The 27,993-nt window shown below is 34.8% G+C and overlaps 18 protein-coding genes and 2 pseudogenes across 20 annotated transcripts, besides 6 other annotated features; 7 read left to right on the top strand and 13 right to left on the bottom strand.

Moving 5' to 3' along the window:
• The first annotated feature begins 5 nt into the window (after nucleotides 1–5).
• TVAGG3_0368520 lies at nucleotides 6–988 on the top strand (annotated as a pseudogene). Its single transcript has one exon. A coding segment is annotated over exon 1 (983 nt).
• Nucleotides 989–1,325: 337 nt separating this feature from the next.
• Nucleotides 1,326–17,296: a mobile genetic element.
• TVAGG3_0368510 (protein of unknown function, DUF4106 family) lies at nucleotides 2,079–2,630 on the top strand (the record flags this gene model as incomplete). The annotated part of the gene is made up of 1 exon (XM_051231686.1): nucleotides 2,079–2,630. The coding sequence occupies one exon, from the start codon at nucleotides 2,079–2,081 to the stop codon at nucleotides 2,628–2,630; it is 552 nt and encodes a 183-aa protein (XP_051101416.1).
• TVAGG3_0368500 (protein of unknown function, DUF4106 family) lies at nucleotides 3,007–3,543 on the top strand (the record flags this gene model as incomplete). The annotated part of the gene is made up of 1 exon (XM_051231685.1): nucleotides 3,007–3,543. One exon carries the CDS (start codon nucleotides 3,007–3,009, stop codon nucleotides 3,541–3,543), a length of 537 nt encoding a protein of 178 aa, XP_051101415.1.
• TVAGG3_0368490 (uncharacterized protein) lies at nucleotides 4,061–4,336 on the top strand (the record flags this gene model as incomplete). Its single annotated transcript, XM_051231684.1, has 1 exon — nucleotides 4,061–4,336. The coding sequence occupies one exon, from the start codon at nucleotides 4,061–4,063 to the stop codon at nucleotides 4,334–4,336; it is 276 nt and encodes a 91-aa protein (XP_051101414.1).
• Nucleotides 6,071–6,541, bottom strand: TVAGG3_0368480 (uncharacterized protein; the record flags this gene model as incomplete). The annotated part of the gene is made up of 1 exon (XM_051231683.1): nucleotides 6,071–6,541. The coding sequence occupies one exon, from the start codon at nucleotides 6,539–6,541 to the stop codon at nucleotides 6,071–6,073; it is 471 nt and encodes a 156-aa protein (XP_051101413.1).
• On the bottom strand, nucleotides 8,200–9,039 carry TVAGG3_0368470 (KilA, N-terminal/APSES-type HTH, DNA-binding family; the record flags this gene model as incomplete). Its single annotated transcript, XM_051231682.1, has 1 exon — nucleotides 8,200–9,039. The coding sequence occupies one exon, from the start codon at nucleotides 9,037–9,039 to the stop codon at nucleotides 8,200–8,202; it is 840 nt and encodes a 279-aa protein (XP_051101412.1).
• Nucleotides 9,129–9,743, bottom strand: TVAGG3_0368460 (organellar and viral DNA polymerase type B; the record flags this gene model as incomplete). The annotated part of the gene is made up of 1 exon (XM_051231681.1): nucleotides 9,129–9,743. One exon carries the CDS (start codon nucleotides 9,741–9,743, stop codon nucleotides 9,129–9,131), a length of 615 nt encoding a protein of 204 aa, XP_051101411.1.
• On the bottom strand, nucleotides 10,689–11,414 carry TVAGG3_0368450 (annotated as a pseudogene). The gene has a single exon. A coding segment is annotated over exon 1 (726 nt).
• TVAGG3_0368440 (uncharacterized protein) lies at nucleotides 11,732–12,394 on the bottom strand (the record flags this gene model as incomplete). Its single annotated transcript, XM_051231680.1, has 1 exon — nucleotides 11,732–12,394. The coding sequence occupies one exon, from the start codon at nucleotides 12,392–12,394 to the stop codon at nucleotides 11,732–11,734; it is 663 nt and encodes a 220-aa protein (XP_051101410.1).
• On the bottom strand, nucleotides 12,640–13,454 carry TVAGG3_0368430 (uncharacterized protein; the record flags this gene model as incomplete). The annotated part of the gene is made up of 1 exon (XM_051231679.1): nucleotides 12,640–13,454. A coding segment is annotated over one exon (815 nt), but the record flags the coding sequence as incomplete, so codon positions are not given.
• On the bottom strand, nucleotides 13,514–13,888 carry TVAGG3_0368420 (uncharacterized protein; the record flags this gene model as incomplete). Its single annotated transcript, XM_051231678.1, has 1 exon — nucleotides 13,514–13,888. One exon carries the CDS (start codon nucleotides 13,886–13,888, stop codon nucleotides 13,514–13,516), a length of 375 nt encoding a protein of 124 aa, XP_051101408.1.
• TVAGG3_0368410 (phage tail repeat-like family) lies at nucleotides 14,265–14,831 on the bottom strand (the record flags this gene model as incomplete). Its single annotated transcript, XM_051231677.1, has 1 exon — nucleotides 14,265–14,831. The coding sequence occupies one exon, from the start codon at nucleotides 14,829–14,831 to the stop codon at nucleotides 14,265–14,267; it is 567 nt and encodes a 188-aa protein (XP_051101407.1).
• Nucleotides 15,444–16,403, top strand: TVAGG3_0368400 (uncharacterized protein; the record flags this gene model as incomplete). The annotated part of the gene is made up of 1 exon (XM_051231676.1): nucleotides 15,444–16,403. The coding sequence occupies one exon, from the start codon at nucleotides 15,444–15,446 to the stop codon at nucleotides 16,401–16,403; it is 960 nt and encodes a 319-aa protein (XP_051101406.1).
• A 1,297-nt stretch (nucleotides 17,297–18,593) lies between the features above and the next one.
• On the bottom strand, nucleotides 18,594–18,836 carry TVAGG3_0368380 (serine threonine-protein phosphatase family; the record flags this gene model as incomplete). The annotated part of the gene is made up of 1 exon (XM_051231675.1): nucleotides 18,594–18,836. One exon carries the CDS (start codon nucleotides 18,834–18,836, stop codon nucleotides 18,594–18,596), a length of 243 nt encoding a protein of 80 aa, XP_051101405.1.
• A 2,423-nt stretch (nucleotides 18,837–21,259) lies between these two features.
• Nucleotides 21,260–27,993: part of a mobile genetic element that runs on past the window's edge.
• On the bottom strand, nucleotides 21,921–22,157 carry TVAGG3_0368370 (uncharacterized protein; the record flags this gene model as incomplete). The annotated part of the gene is made up of 1 exon (XM_051231674.1): nucleotides 21,921–22,157. The coding sequence occupies one exon, from the start codon at nucleotides 22,155–22,157 to the stop codon at nucleotides 21,921–21,923; it is 237 nt and encodes a 78-aa protein (XP_051101404.1).
• Nucleotides 22,206–22,664, bottom strand: TVAGG3_0368360 (uncharacterized protein; the record flags this gene model as incomplete). The annotated part of the gene is made up of 1 exon (XM_051231673.1): nucleotides 22,206–22,664. The coding sequence occupies one exon, from the start codon at nucleotides 22,662–22,664 to the stop codon at nucleotides 22,206–22,208; it is 459 nt and encodes a 152-aa protein (XP_051101403.1).
• On the bottom strand, nucleotides 22,695–23,117 carry TVAGG3_0368350 (uncharacterized protein; the record flags this gene model as incomplete). Its single annotated transcript, XM_051231672.1, has 1 exon — nucleotides 22,695–23,117. One exon carries the CDS (start codon nucleotides 23,115–23,117, stop codon nucleotides 22,695–22,697), a length of 423 nt encoding a protein of 140 aa, XP_051101402.1.
• TVAGG3_0368340 (uncharacterized protein) lies at nucleotides 24,297–24,731 on the bottom strand (the record flags this gene model as incomplete). The annotated part of the gene is made up of 1 exon (XM_051231671.1): nucleotides 24,297–24,731. The coding sequence occupies one exon, from the start codon at nucleotides 24,729–24,731 to the stop codon at nucleotides 24,297–24,299; it is 435 nt and encodes a 144-aa protein (XP_051101401.1).
• On the top strand, nucleotides 24,777–25,016 carry TVAGG3_0368330 (uncharacterized protein; the record flags this gene model as incomplete). Its single annotated transcript, XM_051231670.1, has 1 exon — nucleotides 24,777–25,016. The coding sequence occupies one exon, from the start codon at nucleotides 24,777–24,779 to the stop codon at nucleotides 25,014–25,016; it is 240 nt and encodes a 79-aa protein (XP_051101400.1).
• Nucleotides 25,041–25,620, top strand: TVAGG3_0368320 (uncharacterized protein; the record flags this gene model as incomplete). The annotated part of the gene is made up of 1 exon (XM_051231669.1): nucleotides 25,041–25,620. A coding segment is annotated over one exon (580 nt), but the record flags the coding sequence as incomplete, so codon positions are not given.
• Nucleotides 26,958–27,065: a mobile genetic element.
• Nucleotides 27,200–27,314: a mobile genetic element.
• Nucleotides 27,455–27,562: a mobile genetic element.
• Nucleotides 27,683–27,745: a mobile genetic element.

Raw genomic sequence — 27,993 nt, 5'->3', positions numbered from 1 at the left:
TAGAAATGAAACATTGTTTAAAGTTCATTCAGAACCTAACCAATATGGAAACAAACCTACTTTTGTTTCTGCAGACTATGGAACTACAATGAGATGGGGTCATAAAGCTAATCCGGATAGGTGGTTCATAAACTTACAACCTCAATTCCAAGAAGTTGTAGACGCAATGGAAGTCAATGGTGAACCAGATATAGCTGGTATTTTAAGCGCGGCTTTAATGCCATTGAAAGATATGAAAGATGCAGATATTTTGGACCAGTATGAAATGAACATGGCTGATGGAAATATAACACCTGACGTTCTAGAACATTTATCTCAAAGAACTACACAGAACCATAAAGATGGTATATTTGGTGAAGAGTTTAGAAAGAAAGTTAGGGAGAGAGAAGGAAGAGAACCTATTGTACATGACCTTGCAAACGAAAGTTTACAAAATGTCATAAAAACTTACTTTGCAGACAATGAACTGAGAAGGGATGAATATTTAAGAAAACTCAAATGGACAGTACCAAATGAAATGTTAGTATTGAAAAACATGTTCCTTGACAAAATAAAACCAACTACAGAAATAAACGACGAAAGACTGAAAGATTGGGTAAAAGCTTTCCCATTCACAAAAGATATTGTTGGTAACATGGAAAGAAAACCAGAATGGCTACAAAAACATATATTTGGAAACGAGCTTATTCCATATGGACAGGCACTGTTTGAAGAGCTTGAACCAGAAACTCAGGAAAGAGTCATGCAAACAATACGCGAAGACTCAAATACAGACTATGACAAACTCTTTCTAGGATATAGGTTACCTGAGATGGGCGACCAGAGCCAAAAGGCAAAAAGGACATGGGAAATTTGCAACATACTAGATGAACATAATGCAAAGATGCAACAACTTCAAGCAGAGGGCAATGAAGGAAAAAGAAGAGTTAAAAACTCAGTCAGGAAGAAAGTAAAGCTTGGTCCACGTGGGTTCTATTATGACATATAAATCCAACTATTCTATATTTTTACTCATATGAAATGTACGCCGCTCAGAATATAACGCCAACAGTTTTGGATGCTATGAATGGAAATGTTTCCGAATGGTATAACGAATGCGACAATGCCATTAGAAGGTCAGAAATAGTTCCTGGAACTTACGAATATACAACTGCTGTTTCTTATGGAAACGTAGGTGAGTTTGGAGAAGGTTCTTCAACAACAGTAGATATTGCTTGCGACAGGTTTCATATAATTTCTATTGACAACTCTTTCTTATACGTGGAACAAGACATTGAAATAAAACCTTCTGCCAAGTTGTCTGACAAAAAGGTTGCAATGGAATTTTCTATGTCGGATACCAATATGCTCCAGAAGTTTTCATGGGATATAAGATATATTCTAACTCTGACTTAGTTCAAACAGTAACATGGGCAAACTATGAATGGTTCGCTTTGAGAAACTCAGTACAACCACAAGCTAGAGAACAAACAGACCAGTATGCAACTATTGAGAAAATAAGAAGACTTGACCCTAACGTTCCAGGAGTTTATGTTGACCTTTCTGGACAAAATGCAGCAGCAGTAACCAAAGTAAAATTGAAACTTAGAGTTCCTTTGTCATCTTTCCTCATCTTCAGGTTTTTAAGATACTTGCCAAACTGGGCAGGAAAAATTTCTATCGAACTTACTCCAAGCAAAAATAACTTAGTCATTGCACCAACACAAGACCCATTCACTCTTACAGAAGTAGTGGGAACAAATAAAATGTCATTCGCCGACTTTTGCAAAAACAAAGTTGACTTAGACTTTGGTTTCTCAAACCTCAACACTGAAGTAAACTATTATTTCAATGCTGCTGGAGATGCTTGGGACCCAGTTAAGTTCACATGCGAAAAATTTGAATGCAAGAGAATAGAAAGCAGACTTGCAGTCTATATGTTGGACCCAGATATTTCAAATGCTTTAGCTGCCAAATATATTGCAGTTCCACTTATGTTCCCTATACACCAAATATCTGTCAAAGACTTTGCAGGTGAAGTTGGAAACCAAAATCCAGGAACCGCAGGTGCAAGAACAGATATTGCTTTAACAACTGCAATGAAACATGCAGATACTATGTTTGTACTGTTCAGACGAACTATAAATGACTATTCTTGCTTCTACAACCCTGGTATTAAATACCATATAAACATAGATGGCAAATACTATCCAAGAGAAGAATATTCTACAGTTGAGGATATGAGGTCATACAACTTGACATTAGATGCTATGAACTTTAACAACAACTTCACAACAACCATTAACCCTGAAATGCAAAGTTCTATTATGCCATATGTGAAAGTATGGACTCATACAGGAGCTCAAAAAACTCAATATACAAATGGAGACCGTTCAAACTTTTGGCTTGGCATTCCATTTGCTGACTCAGAAGACTTTATGGGTGGTATTTCAACTGTTGGTACTGTACAAATACAATATACTGGTGACAGAGACGGTCCAGATGAATTGAAAGCAAAGAAGTTTACAAAACCAATAGCACTTTTCACGGAAGATGCTCTTTTGAAGATTCGTTCGATGAAACCTGCTGGGGCTCCTCAGATTGGCATAACGACAGCTTCCATCGAGCAGATTTTGGCAGCAGGTCAGTAAGTTGTTCTTGAACTGACTTCTCTCCGTCAAATATTGACAGTACGCCAGTTTTGACATAAAATTGTAAGATAAACTTACCTTTAGAAATATCTGTAAGTTTTGTTGTTATATTTTTGTCTGCTTCAAGAACTTTCACCATTTCAGTTATACCAACTTTCTTTGCTTTATGAAAATATTTTGGTTCAGCAAATATTGCTATTCTATAACATTTTCCATTGTTTGTATAAAGAACTATTCTGTCAATGTATTTGTATTGTTTGTGTGTGTAAACTTTGTTCTGCTTCAATTCGAAGAGATACTCAAATACGTCCATCTTTTTATTCGAAGTAAAATGTCATTTCCGAAAAATAGAAGCGTAAGTGTTTCAAAAGGTTTAATGGCGGTGGCAGATGTGAAGTTAAATTCACCAACTCAAACAAACAGTCAAAGTGTTGTTGTCAATGTCAAAGAAAGAGATGTTGAAGTGGGGAAACCATACGAAGACCAAGATGGTATAACAATTGTTCCTGTAAAAGAACAACCAACATATCCTGAAGTTAGCAGAGACTTAAGTTCTGTTGCAGATATTCGAAACGACTACCAACAACTTAAAGACAAACTTAAAACTCAGGAGAAGATTTGTCAAGCTTTGGGTATAATGTTAAACTTGGTCGAACACAACCCTGTAAAAGTGAACTCATATGTCATTGCACCTCATGAAGTTTTGAAAGAACTATTGAAACTTTTGACAGAGGCAGACGATATAAACATCAAAGAAATAGAACCCGACATTGCTTGCTGTGGTGTTTCATATAATGTCATTGACAAGATATACGTTATGAAAGGAGGTGAAACGTTGAACTTAAAATATAGTTTCCCAGACGTCATAAAAATATTTGACGACCACAACATTTCATTAAAATTTATTTGCTAAGTAAATGGCAGAAGACATAATGGTTTATACTATTACGACTAAAAACCCTGAGTCATATAATTCTATAACAACAAACTTACAAAGTCCTCAAGGACGATATTGTAAACTGACCTTAAACACGATGACGACTAAAGCCTGTTTTGCTCTTTTGACACCAGAAGATTTTATTGTTGTGAATGGTAAAAAATACTCCTTTGAAGATACTTACTCAGATATACCACCAACAGGTTTTGTTGACTTATTTAATACTTTAAGGACGGATGTAACATGTGCTGCAACTAGAGCAGGTTTCATTATGTTTGGATGTCCGACTGAGTTTAGTATAAACGATATGAGCTATAATACAAAACTTATATCTGGTTTTTACTACCAACAGTTTCCTATAACAGGAAAAGGTGTCATACAAGGTCTATCTATTCCATTGACTTTAAGTACACCTATTTTATATATTGTTTCAAACTTAGGTTCAAAGTGCTATTCGAATGTCGACAGAAACTACTATGACCAAAAGATACTCATGCGTATAAACAACACTTTCTCTGCTGGTTTGCCTATTGTTCATTCGAATGCAGAGTTTTCAGCTTTAGTAAACTCAAACACTTTAGCAAACATAACGTTGACATTAGTCGACGCAAACTTTGTTCCTGTAAAACTTTTATGTCCTATGTATTTGTCAATGACGGCAGAAAGTTTCGAATTGGAAGATGCAACTGGTGAAAGTATTGTACTACAAGAACAACTTCAACAACAAATGCAACAAATGGAACAAATGCAACAACAAGCTCAAGAATAAAAAAATATTTTTTTTTATTTTTATAAAAATGTACAGAATAGACGTTTCAGATTTTTATGACTTCCAAGCGTTCAGAAATATGTGTCCATTTCGAGACTATAACAAAGCAGTCGAGAATTTGAAACGTTTAGTCATTTATGTCGACTCTGCCCCAGAATGTTATGTTATGAAAGAATGGGATGTTGTCTTTAACAAACCAAGAGCAACAATAGTTTCAGAACAAGAATGTAGACAGAAACTTAAGAAAATAAAAGTCGTACAAGTTGGCATGAAGATGTTAGATGCTTGGGATATCTTATTGTCAAAGTTAGAAGATTTTTCAGTTCGAGGTATAAAGTTCTATACACCTTCTCCAAACTTCTATTCTATCTTCACTGGATATAAATACGAACAAGTAGAATGGAAAGAAAATATTATAGAAGCTTGGTTAGACCATGTCAAAGAAATTATATGCAATGGAAACGAAAGAGTCTATGAGTATATCTTATGTTGGTTTGCAAACATCTTACAATATCCAAGTGCTAAAAATGAAACTGCTCTCATTATAATTGGAAAACAAGGAACAGGTAAGAATACTTTCTTTACAGATATTTTGTGCAAACTGTTAGAGGGCTATTCGAATCCGAATATGACAAACTTAGAAAACATCTGCGGTAAATTTAACTCTTCAATAGAGAATATGAAACTTATAGTATGTAACGAACTTCAAAGTATAGATACAACAAAAGTTTTGAACTCAGATGCTTTGAAGAGTCTTATAACAGACAAAGTTGGAGTTGTTGAAAGAAAATATAAAGACCAAAGAGTTTGTGAAAATGTTGCAAACTTCATTATGGTTTCAAACAATTCTGTTCCGATGAAGTTAGAAAGTTCTGACAGAAGATATGTAGTTGTCAGAACGTCAGAAGCTCATATGCAAGATACAGAATATTTTGACGACTTAGCAGAAACTTTGACATCTGACTTTTACAACCACTTGTTCTCATATTTCATGACATTAGATATTTCTAAGTTCAATCCAAGACAAATTCCACATACCGAAGAAAGACAAACATTGTTAGAAGCAAACAAGAGTGTATATGAACTGTTTATAGATGAGACTAACTTTGAGTGTTTAGATGAAAGGTCGTTGTACGATGAATATAAACAATATTGTCAAGAGTATGGTTATATGACAGCGTCTAAACGAACATTCTTGGCAAATGTCAAAAATCTTTTAGATGTTCAGAATGGTGTATATACAAAGAAAAATTTTTCTGAGTAAATTTTAAAAAAATATTTTTTTATCCGATAGAAAAGATGACGAAATTCATCTCAGTAAATAAGTACATGACAGAAGTCAAAGAAGAACTAGACCCATTCATATATTTGAATGTTTACTTCTACCATTTTGAAAAGTCTACATTTGACAAAGTTTGGAACATCGAACCCGTTAAGTTTGCTATTGTGACTAAAAATGGTGCGAAATTTGAAGACTTAGACATAGAAGGTTTGTTAGCAGTCAAAGAAAATTTTGACAGAAGGTTCTCAAACCTTAAAGAAGGCAAAGCATACAAACTTGTTATACCTTATGAACCAAAGAAAGCAGACGACTATGAATATTATGAGTCTAAGATAGTTGAAGTTCAAGGTAAGTTGGGTAAAAAGATTTTAGAGTCTAAGCCAGTGTTGCTCCTAAAGAGGAAGAGAACATTGACATTGACCCAGAAATGTTCTAAAAATAAAATTTTATTTTTACATGTCAAATTTCTTTTTCTCTGGAACTGGCTCTGGTTCTTTCTTCTCTTCTTCTACTTTCTTTTCTTCTACTTTCTTTTCTTTCTTTTCTCTCTTCTTCTTCTTCTCTGGTGGAGTTATGTCAAATTTGGCGCAACCATATTTATGTAAAAGTTCTTTGTCCTTTAATAGCTCATCTATTCTGTTTTCTATTTCATCTTCAAGAACAGCGCATGTGCCTTCTTTGCATTCTAAGAACTTTTGTTGGACTTCATCTTTCCAATCGGCGTCATCTCTGTCAACAAGTCTGTCATTGACAAATTTTAAGACTGCTCTTTGTAATGTTTTATGGTTCTTGTCATATTCCCAGAAACAGAACTTTAGAACAAATTCACCTTTCTTGTTTACACTATGTAAGATTTTATGGTCGACAGAAGTTTTAGAGTCAAAAAGCTTGTCTCGAATATAGATAGCGAAATCGCTAGACATTTTCTAAAAGATAAAAATTTTAATTTTTCTAAAAATATGTTAGAAAAAAAGTTTGCTGACATTGACAAGAAATTTGAGAATGTTTTGAAGAAGAACAAGAGGAAGTTAGAAAATGCTCAGATAAAACCCATACATGACAAGTTCCTATTTGCTCAGAATGGTATAACAGGTCTAATCGCACCACCTGGGTCGGGTAAGACTTTCACTTATCTTAAAATGGCTGCACAACAACAAGAACTAGATGAGAAGAACCCATTCTATGAGTTAGTAGTCATTTGTAGTACTTCTGGTCAATTCGATCAAACCGTAAATTCGTTCAAAGATATTATAAAAAAGTCTAAGTTAGTATGTATAAAAGACTCTGAGTTGTTAGATTGGATAAAGAAGTACCAAAGAAGAGTTTTGAAGTACAATGCTATAAATGAGTATGTCAATTCGAAGTTTAAAGACCCAAATGAGGAAATGCAGAGAATATTAGAGAAGAAACACTTCAGAAACAAACAGAAAGAGATAGAATACATTTCGAAGAAATTGCAATCTTACGATTGGAAGACTTACCCTCATAGATGTCTTCTTATTTTAGATGACTTTGCTTCTCATCCTTTGTTAAAGAACAGAGAACAAGATATGTGTCGAATTCTTAAGAAGCTCAGACACTTTAACATCTCAGTTGTCATTTGTGTACAGACAGCAAAGAGTTTAAGTAAGGATGTAAAGAGAATACTTACTGATATCATACTTTTCCCTGGATTGTCCGAAGACGATTTCATGGAACTTATGAAAGAGTCCATGGCAGGTAAGTTTGACAGACATGAACTATGGGAGAAGTACAAAGTCATACAAGACCCTCATACTTCTTTCAGAATTCACATCTACGCGAACAAAGTTCAAATTGTAAAAAGTCAAGCGTAAAAATGTAAGAGTTTGAGTCTTAGTCTGTTGTGGTGCTGGGGCTGTCGGTTCTTCTGGCTTTGGAAGACATTCAGGAAGAGGAACGTCAGTCATCCGTTTGTGTCTTAACCGTCTTTGTTCTGAAACAATATAATATTGTACTGAATAAGTACAATATTGTCTTGAAAAAGTACAACATTGTCTTGAAAAAGTACAACATTGTCTTGAAAAAGTACAACATTGTTCTGAAAAAGTACAACATTGTCTTGAAAAAGTTCAAGACTTGTTCTGAAAAAGTACAGCTGTACTCAAATTTGAGAGACATTGTACTGAATTTATACAACATTGTACTGAATAAGTACAATATTGTCTTGAAAAAGTACAACATTGTCTTGAAAAAGTACAACATTGTCTTGAAAAAGTACAACATTGTTCTGAAAAAGTACAAGACTTGTTCTGAAAAAGTACAAGACTTGTTCTGAAAAAGTACAGCTGTACTCAAATTTGAGAGACATTGTACTGAATTTATACAACATTGTTCTGAAAAAGTACAACATTGTTCTGAAAAAGTACAATATTGTCTTGAAAAAGTACAACATTGTCTTGAAAAAGTACAACATTGTCTTGAAAAAGTACAATATTGTACTGACTCAGTATGGAGCTTGACCCCCTAGACGAAGCAATTTATCTAATTGAAATTAACGAGCTTGTTAAAGACTTCCTCAGGCAGAATGTAAAGGTCAAGCTTGAAAAATAAAGATTGAAATTTACCCTACTTGTTTGAAGTTGTCGAAATACTCTGTTATTTTTTCCTTTAACAATGGCAAATCTTCTTTGAATGTAAGTATTGTACAACCTTTAATATCATAGTGTGTTTGAGGTAACGTATCTTGAACTATTTGTTTCACATCTTCATTCGGTGTCATTGAAATCGGTAAGTTTTCGCGATAGAACCAATTTCTGTCAGATTTGTAAATCTTAGCAAGGTCGTAAAAGCTTTTGTTGTTTCTTCTGACTAAATGCAACATAACCATATCTCTGTCTTCTTCATTTTCCATCTCTTCAGTGTAAATCATATACTTATAGTTCTTTTCCTTTCCTTTTGGTACCGAACGTGGTATTCTTTTCTGTATGTTTTTGTCTTTTGCTTCAAGCTTGTTCTCTAGCTCTTCACGTTCTTGTCTATGAATTTCGTCAAGAAGTTTACAAACATACCATGAATAGCGAGCTGAAGCCCATTGTGCCACATTATTTACAAGAAGTCTATGTACATAATATCCTCTCAAACCGTTTGGCAATTTTTCACGATTTTCATAGAGTTTTGGCGACTGGGGTTTTTCTCCCACTCGCTGTTCTTCACGATTTTCAGAAAAAAGTATGTCTCGCTGTGCTTCATTTAATAGTTCAATAGTGCTTTGGTTCCTAAACCAGTCTTTAGGAAGCTTAGTATCTGGAGCAAAACATGCTGTCAAAATACTTTGCATTTGGTACATGTCATCTTTGACCGAACGAATGAGACGTAACTGTTTGTTATACTGTATGTACTCATATTCTTCATTTATAGCTTCATGGACTATAACTGTTGTTGTGTTCTCTGTTGTTGACATATCTGTCTTTACATACAAAATAAAAAAATAAAAAAAAATAAAACTAACTTTATTTTTTCTATCTTGTATAAAAGACCAAAATAAACGCTTTACATGTATTTTTTCAGCAACTTCGTCAATAATTTTATAGCTTTATCTATCTCATCTACTTCAAACGTTTCCCTACCTTTCGTGGGAGCACCATACATCTTCTCAAACTTTTCAAGTAGTTCTGTTTCAGCAGCTCTCATATCGTTAACGAACACAACCTTAACTCTATTGACTATACTGTCATATCTTTTAGTTATATTAAATGTTCTTCCTATCTTATATCTCTTTGTATTGAAGTCTTTCGGTTTCTGAACGATGTAAAGTAAGCCTTCACTGCAACGTTCCGTATCGAATGAACCATATGTTATGAAATTATATCCAACAACTGGGTCTAACCAGAACAAAACTACTGGTATAAGACTTTTGTCGATGAGATATGCTCTTGTTCCATAGAATCTTACCGATATCATAAGCTCAGGATTTTTTGTCAAAATTTTCTGAGTAGAAGCATTTCTAACCCAGTCGTGGGATGTTTTCTTTTCAGATAGTGTTAAAATGTCTGACAAAGAATATTTGTTGTATTTCTTTGAGTATCTTACGTTTAAATCACCTATTCTAACTATTTTGGTCTCATTGTCTATCTTTTTAACTGTTTCAAACTCAACCTTTAACATTTCCTGTTCTTACATACAAAATAAAAAAAAATATTTTAAAAAAACTAGCGTTAATTTTATTTTTTCTGTCTTAAGGAAATTCATGATTTCAGGGATTTTTTTGACGATTTTCATGTGTTTTAGGTGACCCCTGTAAAAGTCGGGGTCGCAATTTTTTACGATTTTCATGTGTTTTAGGCGTTCCTCGGTTTTCCGCGGGTCGCAATTTTTTACGATTTTCATGTGTTTTAGGTGTCACCAGGTCACCAGGTCAAATGAACTTCTCTGAAAATGGTGACAACACGACATTTTGACAACAACACAGGAAATAGACTTCTTCGTCAATGTTTTGTCAAACATGAGCGTAAATCAGACAAAAATGAGTTTTGTGTGTTTTCTACGGTGGAGCCACTTTTGGCTCGACCTCAAAACAAGCATTTTGTGAAGAATATACCAACCGCCGGAATTCCGCGGGTTGCTTTTTTTATACAAAATTCAAGAGTTTTGCGTGTTTTCTACGATGTTGTCAAAATGTTTTGTCAAGACTTCTTCGTCAATGAGTGTAAATCAGACAAAAATATATTTTAGGGTAGAAGGTTAGATATACCCTCTTTTCTACCCTCTTTTCTACCCCAGTTATTTTATAACCGTTTTACATGGTAAACGTTATTTTTTAAATTTTGTGAAAACTCAACGGTTTGACACAAGCCCTAAAATATATTTTACTCAGAATTTTACTCAGAATTCAATAAAAATATATTTTAGGGTAGAAGGGTATATCTACCCCGTTTTCTACCCTCTTTTCTACCCCAGTTATTTTATAAGCGTTTTACATGGTATATGTTGTGATGGTTCATGACTTTAAACAGTTTTGTAGCTTCTATTTCTTCACGAAGGATATCAAAAATTTTAACTATGCCGAAGGTTTCTTTATATTTCTTCTTGACATCTGAAAGAAGGAAATCGTTAGCAGTTGGATAGTTTTTGTTCAGAAATGTCAACATGTCCATTTTATCTTCTGCTGTTTCTCTACTTCTTTCTTTAAGTCAGTATGGTCTTTTTCATTCTTTCTATCTCTTTGACGTAGATATATTTCCTTGTTGCTGCTTTACATTTTGAACATTGTGAGTTCATTTTTGCGTTATATTCTGAAATTTGTCCTGCTAAAACAAGTAAGGCGTAGATGGTCTTCTTTAACTCAAAGGCTGCTGGTTTTATCTGTTGGTTCCATACCTTACCTCTTCTATCTTTATCTCTTATCTGCAAGACACACTCAGCAACTAACGAAACAAAGTTGTCGTAGGTCTTAAATTCTTCAGATTTATATATGTCAATGACTTTGTGGTTGCAATGAAATCCAAGAAACTCATAGTTTACCTTTCGTATGAACTTCTTTATTTCTACTGAGTCAGTCAGTCTGACTTCAATTTCATCGAATTCTGGAATAGTGAGTTTTTGTTGTTGTATTTCAGGAAGTTTGGGTAGATGGTCTATAATATCTTGCATTTCATAAAGATACTGTTCATTTGTTTCATCTTTTGCACTACAGTCTAAATCTCCTTGGAGAAGTTCCTGCTTTATCTTCTGGATTTCTGTTTCGAAAGTATATGAAGAAGGAATGAAGCTTTTCATCTCTACTAACATTGAAGTTGGGTTCATGACTAACGAGTTTGGTGAAGTTGTTGCTAACATGTTCTTACAATAAAAATAAAAAATATTTTTTTATTGAATTCAGCAACAAAATTCAAGAGTTTTGTGTGTTTTCTACGAGGGTAGAAAAGAGGGTAGAAAACGGGGTAGATATACCCTTCTACCCTAAAATATATTTTTGCCGAATTCATGAGTTTTGGTTGAAAGAATACGGTGGAGCCAAAAGTGGCTCGACCTCAAAACAAGCATTTTCTGTATAAATTTCATGAAAATTCATGAGGGTAGAAAAGAGGGTAGAAAACGGGGTAGATATACCCTTCTACCCTAAAATATATTTTTGTCGAAAAAAAATGGTTCATTTACTCACAATATTTTTGTACAAAACGACCCCAAACTTTTAACTTCTTTTCTGCAGCTTCTAATGCTATCTTAGCGAGTTCATATTCTCTAAATTCTCTCTTTAAATCTTCTTGTTCCCATTGGTCTAGTTCGTATGGAGAATCTCTATAACCAGAACATATCTCACGTTCATGTTCTATTTGTTTAAGCACATTTTTTCTAACTTCTTCTTCGAACAAAGGTTTTGCATTCTCTACTGTATCTTCAAGTTCTTCTTCATCTAACTTCTCATGAACTTTCTTGTCTATGGAGTCCAGAATTTTTCCAACTGCTATGCAATATTTTGGAGAAGCCCACATTGCAATATAGTTTACAAGTCTTGGGTCTACATACGTTCCTCTAACCTGTTTGATTTCATCAGGAATTCCTGCATGAATTTTGTATAAAAAGCAACCGTCGGAATTCCGACGGTTGGTATATTCTTCACAAAATGCCTTATAATACTCTTCCCAGGACTTATTTTCCAACAACCTTCTAAAGTCTTTCCTAAACTGCTGACACATCTTTGTTGCATTTATATAACCATCCATGTCTCTACGTAAGACTTCAATACCGTTGTAAGTGCCTTTTGTGAATGTTTCGCCATTAGATTTGTTCGTGAACGTTTTTGCTTCGACTGTCATACTGTTCTTACAATAAAAATAAAAAATATTTTTGGCTTAACCGTCGGACATTCGTTTGTGGCTTAACCGTCGGACCACAACGATAAAAATCTCATTTTAACTCACTTTTTTTCTATCTTAAGGAAATTCATGAAAATTCATGAGGGTAGAAAAGAGGGTAGAAAACGGGGTAGATATACCCTTCTACCCTAAAATATATTTTTCAATACTTTTTCAGCACTTTTCCGTAGTTATATATGAAAGACAATTCGAGATAAAAGTCATAGTACAATGGTATAATATGCTGCACACCGTTTGTTGTGAACCAGACTTGAAAGTCAGAGAAACTGTTACTAGGTGGTTCGTAGAATTTAGGTAAGTCATAAAAGTCCTTACCGATACAAAGAAAACTATTGTTGCTTGAACTAAAACTTGCATGACACATGACATTTTGAGGGTCAAACACGTTTCTATAAACTGTCAAATCTGTTGGTGGGCGTATAAACCAGAACGGACCGTCAGGTGGTAATGGTTCGTTCTGGTTTAGTAACCGAAGAAATTGTGCCCAAGAACGTTTGTCTACTTGCCAAAATAAAAACTGTGTATCTCTTGGAGGGTTATTTTCAATCCTTTGAAATGAAACTGTGGAGTTCATCTTGTCATATTCTAGTTTCAGATAGTATGTTCCATTTAGTAAAGAGTCGTATTTTTCTTGAAATTCCCAATAATATTTGTTTATTTGAGTTTGAAAGTCATTTAGAGTCTTCTCAAGACTTTCGTCTGAACGAACCGTAAAGATTCTCATTTCGTCAAATTTGTCTAGTAGACCGTCAGAACCTCTATACTGACCGTGAAAATATACTGCAAACATAAACGCGTTAGTTCTTTTTGAAAACAAAACTCTTCTAAATCCTATTGCCTTTGCATCTGAAGGACTTTGAAGCCAACGAATTGGATAGTCAAACTTGTAAGCACCGGATGAAATTTCTTCATCTGATATAGTCCTACCGGCGTTTGTAAAGATATAGTCTAATGGTTTTGTATCTGCTACTTTTGTTCTTTGTTTTTCAACCTGAAACATTTAATATATGTAAAAATATATGGTTTTAAAAGTAAACGTTTTTACTTCATATTTCTCATCTAACAAACATGTTGTCTGACTGCTCGAGGGTTAGGTTGGTACCATTCAAACTTTACACTTGCAATTCCTTCAATTGCATTCAAAATGTCTGAGTCGGAGTCAACCATTTGTTCTCTCTTTGTAGTCTTGAAAGCGTCAAGAAGCATTGCAGCTGTTGTGACATTGCCATGTGAGTAGTATATATGACCGTCCAAATCTTTTACTGTTAGTCTGAGATTGTGTCCTTTCTTATTTCCGTCTTGTATGGCAGCAAGTACACCCATGAAGCCTTCTTTGTTCTTTCCTTCGTCAAAGTTTACTGTAAAGGTTCGACCAGATGTAATTTGACTTCTAACTTCACGGTACTTCTCATATGCATATCTTGTTCTTTCCATGGGAGCATGTGCGTCTTCACCTTTTCCTTTTTTCCTTCTCAAAGGATGCAACTGTTCGTTATGTTTCCAGTAGAATCTGGCAAAGCCGTCGTGTCCTTCAACTTGCGGCTCGTTAACATTGAAAGGCATGTCCATAAGACGTTCTTCTTCTAACCTCTCTAGTCTGTTTGGATAATTGGCGCGCGCTGTTTCCAAATCCATTTCGTAGCGAAGACCAGACAATTTGTCATAGACTTTTATGGGTCTTCCCTTCCTATATTTAAAATTCTTCGAAACTTTCCAACCATATCTTTCTAACTCTGCTTTTATTCTAGCAGACTTTCTATCCATTCTATGCGGGGGCATTTTTATAAAAATAAAAAAAATATTTTTTTCTTTACTTTACGTAACCACCAGCTACCAGAAGCCTTTGACGCCAACCCATACCAGCTAATGAAGGTTGACTAACCTTTGGTTTTGGTTTATCTTCAGTTTTTGGCTCACCTTCTTCTATTGGTTTTTCGTCACTTTTTGGTTCCTCTGACTTTACCTCACTTGCAGGTATGGTTGTGTCGTTAACATCTTCATAAATATCATATGCCATTTGTTTTTGTTTTCCTTTCAACTTTTTGTGTTTGTTGTAAAGTTTAGAATATTTCGACTCTAAGTCAATGAGATGTTCTATAATGAACTGTTGGTCGGTGAAGTAAACTTTTCCATCTGTTGTCTCGAAAGCTCCTTCAGACTTCAATATTTTATTTGTGAGAGTCTGTTTCTTTTTTGAGATACTAGCCGTTCCATTTCTATGAAAAGTGACTTTATAGTTAGGGTTTGTATTTCCAGACCTGGCACTTTCTATTATTGAATTTTTCTCTTCATCTGTAAGTTCTTTGACAGGTTTTGACAATGGTTCTGAACTTTTTGTTTGTGGTGTCAAATCTACCGTTTCAACTTCTTCGGTCATTTCATCTCAGTAAAAAATTTTAGTTTGTTTGTTTTCAACTGGTTGTTTAGGTTTTTTAAGTCGGTCTAAAACTTCCTGAGGTATAGGAAGAACTTGACAAACACGTGGTTGTGTAACTGCTGGAAGCCGACAAATCCATCTTGAACCCATTTGTCTCAATGCTGTATTGTTCATTTCATCTCAGTAAAAAACTTTACATTCCCCACGTTTGAGGCGGTTGAGGTTGGTTATTGTTTACCCATTGTTGTGCATGGTTATATCCTCTGTTAAAGAATCTTTCACCTTGGTCCATATAGTGTCCTGCTTGGTTATAGTAGTCATTTGCTTTGTTATAGTAGTTTCCTGCTTCTCTTCCTACATTGTCCATCCATCCTTGAACTTTTCCTCTTGTTTCAGGATTTGGAATAAGATTTGCTGCATCTCGTGCTACATCCCAACCTTTCTGTACAGTTTGTATAATAGGCTGTGCTTTCTCTTTCAGTATACCTAATGTACTCAAAATCTTCCTTCCAACTCCAAATACACCTCTGGCTATTGTTCCCACTGCGGGCAAAAATCTGGATGCAACTCCTGCTAATGCGCCAAATAAACCCATTTCTTATAGGATAAAAAATGACGAATCCAAACAAGGACCCCTATGTTTCTAAAGCGACAAAGAAAGCACTCATGGTAAAAATCTTTAGTTCAACACCAAATGCTTGGTTTATGGATATCTTGGAAAACATTCCGAGGTATAGAGAAGATGGACCTCCATACTGGCTAATATTTGTCGGTCAAAACACAAGATACTGTGAAGCCATACCATTATGGTCCAAAAATATTTTAGATGTGAAAACTGCTTTGACAATATTCGTTGACAAATACCATCCAACAAAACTGACATCTGACTGTGAAAGTTCTTTCAAATCAGACGATATTAAAAACTATCTGCGTTCAAAAAATGTAAACCAATATTTCATTGTCGACCAAAACCATTCTGCTCTTGGTGTCATTGACAGTTGTATAAAAATCTTAAGAGACTTAAATCAACCACAAGGTGGTGAGGTAGATGAAATGTCATATGACGACAAGTACAGACACTTCTCCCAGGCAAAGATGAGACAAGTTTTAAATATTTACAATAGCCGTAAACAAAAAGGTTTGGGAAACCACTCTCCCGAAGAAATGAAAAACAACCCTGACTTAGAGAAAGACTATATATTTAATAGTTTAGTCAAAAGAGACAAACAAGAAAGAATGCCAGGCTTCAAACTTAAGAAAGGTGACAAAGTAAAAATAGAAATACCTAAACGCGACCCATATGAAAATACTATTGACTATGACAACAATGGGAACTCGACAGGTACTCGCATTCGTGTTCGTAAAAATAGAAGAAAGTATACAAGAGAATATTATGAAGTTTTAGGCAAACATGGCAAAATGTACAGACTGCAAGCAGAAGATAAAACGACTATTGTCAGACCTCGTTTCAAACTTGTCAAAGTTCAAGGTGGTATACTTTCAAAGACAGTTCCTAACAAATATAAGACAACTCCTGACGAATATGCTAAAGAAGTTGAAAATGACGACTAAGCAATTCTATACCATGCACAAACTGTCATGTAACGTGGCATGTATTTTTTACCTCGTCCTGTAGATGTTGTTGTAAAAGTATGTTGGTTTCCTCCTGGTTCAGTTTGTCGAAAAGTCTTTTTTGCTGAATGGTTATAATCTGGAGATAAAACGTCATAGCCAGCTTCATACTCTGAGTTGTATAATGGGTGGTCTCTTAATGAGTGGCTATGGTCACCAGAAAAGTTTGTAGTTCCTGTATGAGTGTGCGGTGGAAGGTTGTCGACAGATATCCTTTTGCTTCCACCTGTTTCCTTTGAAGAGTTTGCACAATACAAAAACCTTTCGAGTATTTGAGTCCAAGTTCCAAAACCAAGTACTACTTCTGGTCTGGTAGAGTTCATTGACGTATAAATAGAGCCTATAGGATATAATGTTTGAAGTATTTCTGTCTTTAATGTTTGAAGCTCTGTTTTGTCTGCTTTCTTGTCATATAAATCTTGAGCAGTGAATTTAACTTTATTTTCATCCTCCATGACATAAACATTTCTACATCTAATGTATCTCATCGTTGTTATGTCTTCTTCCGATGTTAAACCTTGTGGAAAGTTAGGAGGTTTCCAATCTAATACATCCCCACCAGTTCCATCAGGTTCTTCAACCGTTCCTGCAATATTTTCTATACCAACAGTTGCGAAGAAATCGTGTGTATGTCCAACGTCACTTTTCCTGTTTAAGGTTTCTTGTAAGTTTGTAATATTTGCAATGGTATGTGTATGAGTCTTTTTAGAATATTCTTTGTCAGCTCTTGTCACTTCACTTGACATTTTATTGTCAACATATGTTTTATCCGCTTTGTCATCTAACTTTTCTTGAAGTTCATCTACGTCATAGATGTTATGTGTATGATGTTTTTGTGGGTATGCTCTATCTGTCCATGCGAAAATATAGTCTTTTGTTGCATCTACATACTCTTTGTCAGCTTCTTTTCAACATCTGCTTTGTTGCATATGTTGCATCTGCTCTGTCATGTTCTTCTTGAACTTTTTCAATGACATACTCTTTGTCAGCTTTGTTGTCAACATCTGCTTTCAAAAGAAGTTCTTTTATAGGCTTCTCGTTTAAAGTTCCTTTTGTTGGATTTATACAGACAGTATGGTTCTTACTGTCTTGAAACAGAAACTCGTCTGTCATTGGGTTTAATGTCAGTTTTAAGTTTCCTTCTTTCAATGACTCAGATATCTTAGAATAGTTTGAAAAGTTTGTTGTGTTCTTATTTAGAGCTTGCAAAATGAGTTGTCGGTTGTGTTGTATTTCTCTCATAGACGCTGTTTCTTTCGACATTTTTATTATAGATAAAATATGCTTTCAATAGAAAAAGAAAATTCAAGAGTTGCTACAACTAAACCATTAGATGAACTTTTTACTAATGTCGGTCAAAAGTTTGAGACAGAGACCGTAAAGCATGAAGGCTATCGTTTTGACTACCCACTAAGATGGTTAAGAGACCCATCTGTCACAAAAGCTATTGGCTTTCGTAGAATGAAGTTCATTTCAGAAGCCATACATGGTTTCCCATTTACGGTCGCTTTTGAAGTTCGATACTATAACAAAGAAAAACGTACGTATGAGAAATTTGAACAGGGAAAACTTTTACAAGTGAATTTGCTTGTAAATTTAGAAACAACTCTTCAAGCTTTTCAAGAAAAAATAAACGATATCTATCTCGAATATGCAAAACAGTACAACATTGACGAAGGAGAGTACCATCTCGATATTTTATGACAGGAAAAATGCAACTGTTAAAATCAATAGAATAGAAGACCTTGGAGAAGACGTTTATATTTCTACAAAATATAACAACTTGGCATGGTATAGATTTTTGAGGATGTTAAATCAGCCTGCAGAATATCCAGTACACCCGAACTTTTATGAAGTCGAAAACCCTAATGGAACATATGAAAATGTTTTCGACTCAGATGCTATTATAGTTCATGCTTCATTTTCTGGTGCACAAAACTCTTTTTTATGCTTGGCAAATGACTTTTACGAAAAACCTACAAAGCTATATGAACCACCAAGTGGAAGTATTTCAGACTTTCAAGTATGGTTTACAACAGATGGAAGAAAGAGAATAGTTCCATTATACCATGCGTTTTACTTAGAACTTAGTCTCATATACAACTACTATCGAACGGTAAAAATATAATTTTAATACGGTTGAGGTGTTGGATTTGGTTGCCAACTAGACTGTGGTGCAGGTTCAGGCTGTTGTATAACAGGAGCTTGTTCTTCTGGTTCAGGGTCTTTAGGTATAATACCAACAAACTGACCTACTCTTTTACCAATATTTTTGACACCGTTCCAAATTCCTCTTCCTACGGTTTTTATTCCATTCCATATACCTCTTCCAACATTTCGAAAGAAGTTTCCTATCTTACTGAAGAAACCCATTTTACTATATGTAAAAATCTAATCGCCCTAGTCTCTTACGTTTCCTGTTGAGTTCCATTGCATTCTTTAACTGGAGCTCATACATTCTATTTCTCCTCTGGTAGAAAACATACTCTGGGTCAACTCCTGTGTTCGCGTCATCTGCATAGAGTTGTTTATATCCCACTTCAGGGTTTGTATAAAACTCTTTCCATCTCATATTTGCATACCATGGTGGCAAACCTAACGCAGCGTCATTTGACATGGCAGTTTGCATTTGTACATCTGTTGGCACTTGACCATAGTTTGCCATTGCAGTTTGTATTCTAACTTCATTTGGAATATTCTCTGGGTTTGGTTGTCCAGGTTGCTGTGCATTCGCTAAGTTCTGTGCGTCCATTTAATATTAGATAAAAAATATCTCTTACGAGTACATATACTGAACATTTGCAGGCATTGGTTCATCTTCATATTCTCTATATCTTTCTGCCACGTCAAATAAGTAAATGACACAATGGAAAAAACCTAAAACAAGTAGTCCTATTTCAAACCACATTTACTTACCAATAAAAATTTCTTTGTTATGACACTTTCTCCGGTTTATAGGACCTCTCTCATATTCTATCCTATCATATCTAAACTCATAGTCATGTATGTCCTCTAACCATCTCATGACACTTTCCAAACCACTTTTATCGGATGTAAAGTAAAAGCATGGATGGTTATGTAAAACGTCTAAAGTTTCTAAAGAGTCTCTCAAAGTCCAGTCTACTTGGTATTGAAAATCCCATGTGTTATAGAACGGCGGGTCCACTATAAAGAAAACATTTTCCTTGTCTTTATATTTTTCATACAACTCTGTCCAATGACATCTCACAAACTCTATACCCTCAATATATTTTTCTATGTTCTTTTGAAAACATTTGTATAGTTAAGATATAAAACTTTTGACATAAGTGTTTCAATGTCATGAACTCTTATAGCACCACTATATAATAGTCTAGCAGATATACTATCCCAGTCTATAATATTCTGCTTTTTCAAAACCTCTCTGACAATTACTTATCTAATGGTATACGTTCCATCTTACCATAGGTATCTTTTCTTTTAACTCTTTCAATATTTTGTTGTGTCTGGTATATGTTTGAGACGGTTCATATAGTTGTCGAAGTCATTGCATATAATCTTTGAGTCAGGAAATATTGTATGGCACAAATGAGATATATAGAAACTTCCACCGAACAAGTCTACAAATGTTAGACCATTCGGTAGTTTCTTAAGTTCTCTCAATAGAATATCTTTACATCTACTCTTATTTCCAAAGAAGGGTAACGGTGGTTTTGTAAAATTCATTTTATATATATAATAAAAATGTTTTTTCCTGAAAAGTGACAGATGTTTATATGACACTTTCTCACCTCTTGAATTTTCATGAACTTTCTTGTCAATGTTTTGTAAAGTTCTTCATCGTAAAGACTTTGTAAAGTCTTTCTCATGAACTTTCTTGTCAATGTTTTGTTGAGACTTTGTAAAGTTCTTCATCGTAAAGACTTTGTAAATGACCCAAAAATATATTTTAGGGTAGAAGGGTATATCTACCCCGTTTTCTACCCTCTTTTCTACCCTCTTGAATTTTCATGAATTTCTTCGTAAAGACTTTGTCAAGACTTCTTCGTAAAGACTTTGTTAAGACTTCTTCGTAAAGACTTTGTTGAGACTTCTTCGTAAAGACTTTGTTGAGACTTCTTCGTAAAGACTTTGTCAAGACTTCTTCGTAAAGACTTTGTTGAGACTTCTTCGTAAAGACTTTGTTGAGATTTCTTCGTAAAGACTTTGTTAAGACTTCATCGTAAAGACTTTGTTGAGATTTCTTCGTAAATGACCCTAGTAGTATTTTTGGTGTAAATTTCATGAAAATTCAAGAGGGTAGAAAAGAGGGTAGAAAACGGGGTAGATATACCCTTCTACCCTAAAATATATTTTTGGGTCATTTACACTCATGAACTTTCTTGTCTATGTTTTGTTGAGATTTCTTCGTAAAGACTTTGTCAAGACTTCATCGTAAAGACTTTGTTGAGATTTCTTCATAAAGACTTTGTCAAGACTTCATCGTAAATATTTTGTTGAGATTTCATTTATACTCATTCATCCTCAGGGCTAGAAGGCACGAAGTGCCTGGGAGCCCCACTACCTTTTTTTTTTTTTTTTTTTTTTTTTTAAGTAATAGGTGGGATCCTGCATATAATATAATTTTATGTCATAAAGCTTACAAATTTTAGATGGACCACAGTGAGAATGTGAGTGGTTAATTTAAAGGTGGTCTGATAAAGATATCGAAGCTTACTCAACACAGTATGAAGCAGTTTCTAATACACAATCTTACTAGTGGTGTTTCGGTCGCCAGCGCTCTCATAGGGGTGCTGATTTCAGTTAGTATGGGTTAGTTGGGTACGGAGGCACTGCGCACCTACTTACCCATGATATGTGAATTTGACACTTTACAAAACCGCGAACGTATATTTTACAACACAAACACAAACACTAACTTAACCTTAAATATTTACAAAACCACCACCCACTTCACTTCACTAACGAACTCACTAATGTAAAAATAAACGTTCTCACTATCGTTCTCACTAACGACTTCACTAATGTTCTCATAAATTTTCCTCAATATCTTCATCATCAGTGTTAACCCTATTGTAGTCATACTTGAAGCCATAAACTTTCTCTAACTTCTTAACGTACAATTTACATAACTTACCTTCGTCATCGTATGGTTTAATAATATAACTATTTCTATCTTTATACACAGTCAATGAAAAGTCAACTGGTCTCGGATGTATTTGAAAGAACATGTTATGCTCAGGAAGGAAGAATAAATGTTTAAATGTATGTTTGTTATACTGTGGAATTCGAATGAGTTGCTTTTGTTCTGTCATTTACATCCAAATAAAAATTTTCAGTAAAATAAAAATAAACTTAAAAATTAATGATATCACCACCCTCACACGTATGAAAACATAGCGCAAAAATAAATTTAGGTGAAGTGGTGAGATCTCACCTGTTTTTTCACCTCTTTTTTCACCCGTTGAATTCATTACTTTATAACTCTCTTCCTTTCTCCAACTCTTCTAACTTCTTCTTAAGTTCAGCAATGTTGTCCTCATGAAGTTTAATCTTTCTCAAAATTCCTTCTTTATCTAATGGTTGCTTTATCTTTCTAAACTGAACTCTACCATCCTTCATAGTATGAATGTAAAAACCTTCTGGAATAGTTCCTGATTTAATGTATTCTACCAAAAACTTTTGTTTCATTGCTTCAGTGACTTTATTTGTCATTTTACTCTAAATAAAATGTTCAAATAAAATAAAAATAACGTTATTTTTTCAGTAAGGAAACGCAGGAGTTTTACGATTTATTTGAGGCGTGGGTTCTGGTTTAAATGTTGGAGTCGGTTTAGGAGTTGACTTTTGAACAGGAGTTTGTACTTCCATAGGTTCAGGAGTTATTGAAGGTTTTGCTTGTGAAGGCGTTGGTTTTGGCGAATGTGTTGGAGTTTGTTTAACTTCAGCTACTTCAGTATTATTTATAACATTTGCTTTATTTCTTTTCAACATCATAACTGCTCCTGCTGTAGCTAGCAAACCTAGTGGGAGACCATATCTTATATAAGGACTTGACCAAATGCTATTTTTGACAGGAGCTGGTGGAACACCTAACCTTGGTGAAACTGCTCTTTGCCATTGTGCAGCTCGTAAGAAATATTCAATAGGTGCTCCATAATCGTTTGGTAAAGTTTGTTTCATAGATGGTGAAGGTTCGCGAGAGCTTGATGAAGAACTCATTTATAAGCTTTAAAAATAAACGTTCATCCTTTATTCCTCACTGTCGTCCGTGGCTAAGTTATAGTCATCTAATCTTATTATGGGGATGCCATTAGCACGCACCTGAATGGCAAAGCAACAATCCCTCATAAATCCAATAAGTGGCTTTGGTACGTTTTCAGTTGCTAGTTCAATAGGTCCTTTAACAGACAATTTGTATGTTATTGGAGCAGTAGATGTTTGACCTTGTTGGAAGCAAAAGTCCACTTCTGTTGGAAAACCACATAAGAAATGTGTGTTGTCATAGCTATCCCATTTATGTTCCACACTACCATCATCCACCAATGACCTCATAACATCTTCATTAAATCCAATCATATCATTGTTTGTATTGCAAGCGTTCGCAACCATTTCATAAAATACAGGTCCATATGATTTTTCAGGTTCTGCAGGCATATTTCCATAAGCTCCCATGGAAAGCTGAAGATATTTAAACTTAGGGTTCTCAAAATTAACATAATAGTTGTCTTTCTTTCTAAATAGTGCCCAAATACTTTTAACATTAATAGGCGTATAAGCTGCTGTAAATGTTGCACTTGAACTATCTGTATTCTTTGAGAATGAACCGTCCATAGGAATCCAATCCATAACTTTAACAGGAAAACATAAAGCCTCGTTTGTATAATGTTCTACAAGTTCTGTATAAATGTTAGGGTCTAAAGAGAATGACTTTGGATGAATGAAACATTCATTAAAATCCATCTTTGTTCGAAATAGTTGCTGGGTTACAGTTGTAATAGTAACTGTTCCACTAGCTTCTACTGCCTTCGTTATCATAGTGAATGGTTCATTCCATGGAACAAATTTATTTGTCGGTGGATTTGAATCTGAAGCAAATGCAACTTTAAGAGTTGGATTGAAAGCAATGATATCATTTACAGATATAGATGTGCATTGTAAGGCGTCGCTACTGAACTTTACTTTAAGCTGAATGTTTCCTGCAAAAGCTGGAATAAATCTTATAGCTTCTAATGGTAAAAACTTTCTAACAGGAATTCTTAAACGAAGCTTAAAATCAAATGATTTTCCTGCTGTAATTGGACCACTAACAATTTGTCCTGTTCTGCATGTTCCCGAATGACTCCATACATCTTCATGTCGAGTCTTTGAGAAAACATCTACTTTCTTTATTTGTTCGGTAGTTTGTGAGTTTGAAGTTATATATGCTTCTTCTCTTGCGTTGTCTTGAGAATATACGATACGACCATTTGCAAGGATTTGATATCCAGCAACTGCATAGAAAGCGTCATCGAAACCAATCCAAAATCCTGGTGGGTTTGTTTTATTGGAACCTGAACCAATTTCTTTATCTACAATAAATTGACCTTCCATTTTATACGTAATGAATGTATTGTAAAGGTCCAACATATTTTCACCAGGAGGTGAGAGATTGAATGTTACCCATGTGTTATCTTTAGCAGTTCCAGGTTGTGATGGAATCTTTGCGTCAGAATATTTTCTATTAGTGTCACCAATTTGAACTGCATTGTCTATGATATCGAAATATGAGCGAATCTGATGAATATGCTCTGCTGGAGTAAATTCGTTTAGCTGTTCGTTCTGCATGTATTTACTTCAGATAAAAATATCTATTTACTTCATTATTCTCACTCTTCTTCTTGGCATTCGTGGTGGAAGTTGTTTCTTGACATTTTCAATGAACTGTACATTCTCTTTTGTCTCAACTTCTTTCACTGGCGGGTCAGGGTTCTTTGACTCGGTTTGTTTTTCAATGAAATTCACGAACTTTGCAATAAGCTCTTGGTTCGTTATTGAAAGTACATCTGGCTTCTTTTCTTCTTGTTCTTTTGGTGGCTCAGTTTGAACAGAAGGTTTTATATGGACTTCATGGACTTCACCCTTGCCATGCACCTTAATGTTGTCGCTCTCTGCATTCGCTAATGGTACCTTTCTTTTTCTTACGTATATTTTACCATCTTTACTCTGACTTACGTAATAGAAAGGATGTTGTATTCCTCTTGCGTCATTTAATATAATAGACTCTCGCTCTGATTTTGACAAGCTCATTTTACATCGGTTAAAGTTTTAATTTTGTTTTTTATCTGCAATCAAATGACTCAGACAAGCCCTACGGACAAGACCCAAGGTGTCATAGATGTTGAAGCATTGAAGAAAGAAATTCGTGAGCAAATTTTATCCGAACTGAAGGAACAAAAACAAGAACAAAAGCCAGAGAGACCAAAGAGAAAACTTAGTGAAAAACAACTTGCTGCATTAGCTGCTGGAAGACAAAAGAACCCACGTTTGCTGGCAAAGAAAGCTAGAGAAGAAGCTGAAGCAAAGAAAGAGTAAATGGTTTATTTTTATCCGAACTAAATGTATAGACAAATACCTTTATCTGTTGCGTTCAGTAGTGAAAACCCTGACGTCAAAATAAAGGGGAACAGAGTAACGTTTAAGTTTCCAACAGACTGGATTGTGAACATAAATGAAGAGAAGTACATTGGCATAACATCTATGTATATAACACGTGCTTTCAGAAAGGTTGACTTTATACTTCAAGTCGAGATAGAAAATGACGAACAGTCTTTAAGCGCCCAAAACATTCACATATACAAATACTTTAAAGACGATACAACATTGTTGCAATGTATGATTTCATTTAATGAGATGTTCGAGAAAAAGTTCAACATTGAAGTACAAACTTTACAGCCTTTACGTGAGTTTCTTGCACAACTGAAAGAAGAAGGTAGTCAGCCACAACTTATAGACTTTCATTATGAATTTAATGAAAATGAAGATGGAACTCATGACTGTCAATTCATTGTATTCTCACCATTCAATGAAGTCGCTAAAGAGAAAAAAAATCCATTACGTATAAGATTTCAAATCTCCGAACCAAGTGATGATTTAAGAATGTTTTCAATTATGATGCAATGCTTCCGAGGAAAAATGAATTTTCAAAGATTGTAACACCTGGCATTTGGGATAGAAAGCAAGCTATATTATATTCAAACTTAAGTAAAGGAGTTGAAAATGAGTTCATTGGTCATACAAGAACTTCACCACTTCCTAACCCTAAATACTATAAATTAACTGGCTTCAATCGTGAGTTTTGGATAGACATGTTCTCCACTCATGACCATAAATGTCCAGTGTTCTTGCCTCCAGACCATAAGGACTGTCTCTACATTGAAGCACAACTCTTAAACTCTACCATCGCAGTATTGTAAAATCTACGCTAGCTTTATTTTTATCACGAATGACCTCATTCATGACCTCATTCATGACCTCATTGCTGACAAAAATAAATGACCTCAGAACTTCAACTTACGAATAAAGCTTGTTTTAGTCGTTATTGAAAAGTTGAACTTTTCAGCAAAGCAAGGTTGACATGACTTACATAAGTCGAATGCAATCTCTTGACCATCATGAAGTGCTTTGTAAAGTTTCATTAAACTGAACTCAGAGTCTTTGTCATATGTTCCAACAGGTATGTGAATGTTCTTATCTTCATTGTAATAGCATTGTATAGCTTCAGGAAACATTTCATTAGCGGTTAAAGCAATAACATCTTGCTTCACGCCTTTCATTCTGCAGTGAAATGCAACTTCATTTAAATCGTTAGTGAGTAAGTCTATGTAGGTCTTCTTTCCACAGAAAATACTTTTATAAGCTAAACTTTGTTTTCCAGGTGTTATTTCTGCAAAGTCGCTATGAAATTGACCAAGGTTCTTTCCTATAAGTTCGCGACCATATCTCTTCTTAAACTCTGCTGCAAGCTTTGGGATGTCTTCATTATATAAGTGCATACTGTCGGTATCCTGGTAAAAGATTTGAAGTCCCATGTCCTCTGCAGTACAGAATACTTCATTCATAATACGTTTTGACATAGACAGAATATTAACACCAAGTGGACAGAAGTTAAAGTGTCTGCAAATGCTTTTCGTTAGCTTGAAAATAGTTTTATCTGAACCATCCAAACCTTCGAACTTCACTATATGGTTGTAATTTCTTATAGCATATCTTATAGCATCTTTGTCATTTACTATGGTTATTTTTGACTCAATAGGAGATAGAATAGTTTTGCCATAAATGCTGTTCAGAATGAGTTTTATAATTTCTTGTTCTTATATACGAAAAAAAGAGATCTGACATTGTGTCAGATCTCAGTAAAAGTGACATTTACATGTCAAAAAAATAGAATGAGTTTAAGTAATTAAAATTGAGGGTGAGAGTAGTATTGTATGAAATAATATCTCTCACCCTCCAATTCATCCTATGGCGCCGAAAAAATTTTGGTGAAATGCGACACATTTCACCAAAATTTCTCGGCGCCATATAGAGAACTAGAGCCTGTGAGGTACTGATACTATCCATGTACCTCGCAGGCTCTAGTTCCAAGCCAAAATGGCTAAAAATTGCCCGCAATTGTTCACATTGCGGGCAATTTTTAGCCATTTTGGCTTGGAATTGGAGGGTGAGAGTAGTATTGTATGAAATAATATCTCTCACCCTCCAATTCATCCTATGGCGCCGAAAAATTTTGGTGAAATGCGACCACATTTCACCAAAATTTCTCGGCGCCATATAGAGAACTAGAGCCTGTGAGGTACTGATACTATCCATGTACCTCGCAGGCTCTAGTTCCAAGCCAAAATGGCTAAAAATTGCCCGCAATTGTTCACATTGCGGGCAATTTTTAGCCATTTTGGCTGGGAATTGGAGGGTGAGAGTAGTATTGTATGAAATAATATCTTCACCCTCCAATTCATCCTATGGCGCCGAAAAAATTTTGGTGAAATGCGACACATTTCACCAAAATTTCTCGGCGCCATATAGAGAACTAGAGCCTGTGAGGTACTGATACTATCCATGTACCTCGCAGGCTCTAGTTCCAAGCCAAAATGGCTAAAAATTGCCCGCAATTGTTCACATTCCCATCTTTTGTTGGTAAGACGAAGAATATGAAATAAATTATGAAGAAGATAATGATGAATAAAATATCACTTTTTATATTTTTGACACGTAAAGTTGTCACTTTTCTGTCAAACCGTTTTTATCGTTTTCGTATATAACATTGTAAGGGGTTTTCTTCTTTCTTATACTTTAACCTTAACTCAAACAACTTCTTTACTTCATCTCTTATTCTCTATATCTCTGTTTCCATCGTAATAGTATCTAATAGTATTGCAACACTTCACATTTGACACCTTGATATTTTATGAGGTCTTGTAATGTTATATGGTCAACATACATGAGACAGCAAGTGTTTGAACTTCTTGGAACGTTAAGTTCTGGATTTAGTTCAGGGTCGCAAACTATTAAA

This window comes from Trichomonas vaginalis, chromosome V (genome assembly GCF_026262505.1).
Source record: "Trichomonas vaginalis G3 chromosome V, whole genome shotgun sequence".
NCBI lineage: Eukaryota > Parabasalia > Trichomonadida > Trichomonadidae > Trichomonas > Trichomonas vaginalis.
Note: the sequence above shows the minus strand (reverse complement) of the source record. Positions and strands in the feature narration are given on the sequence as shown.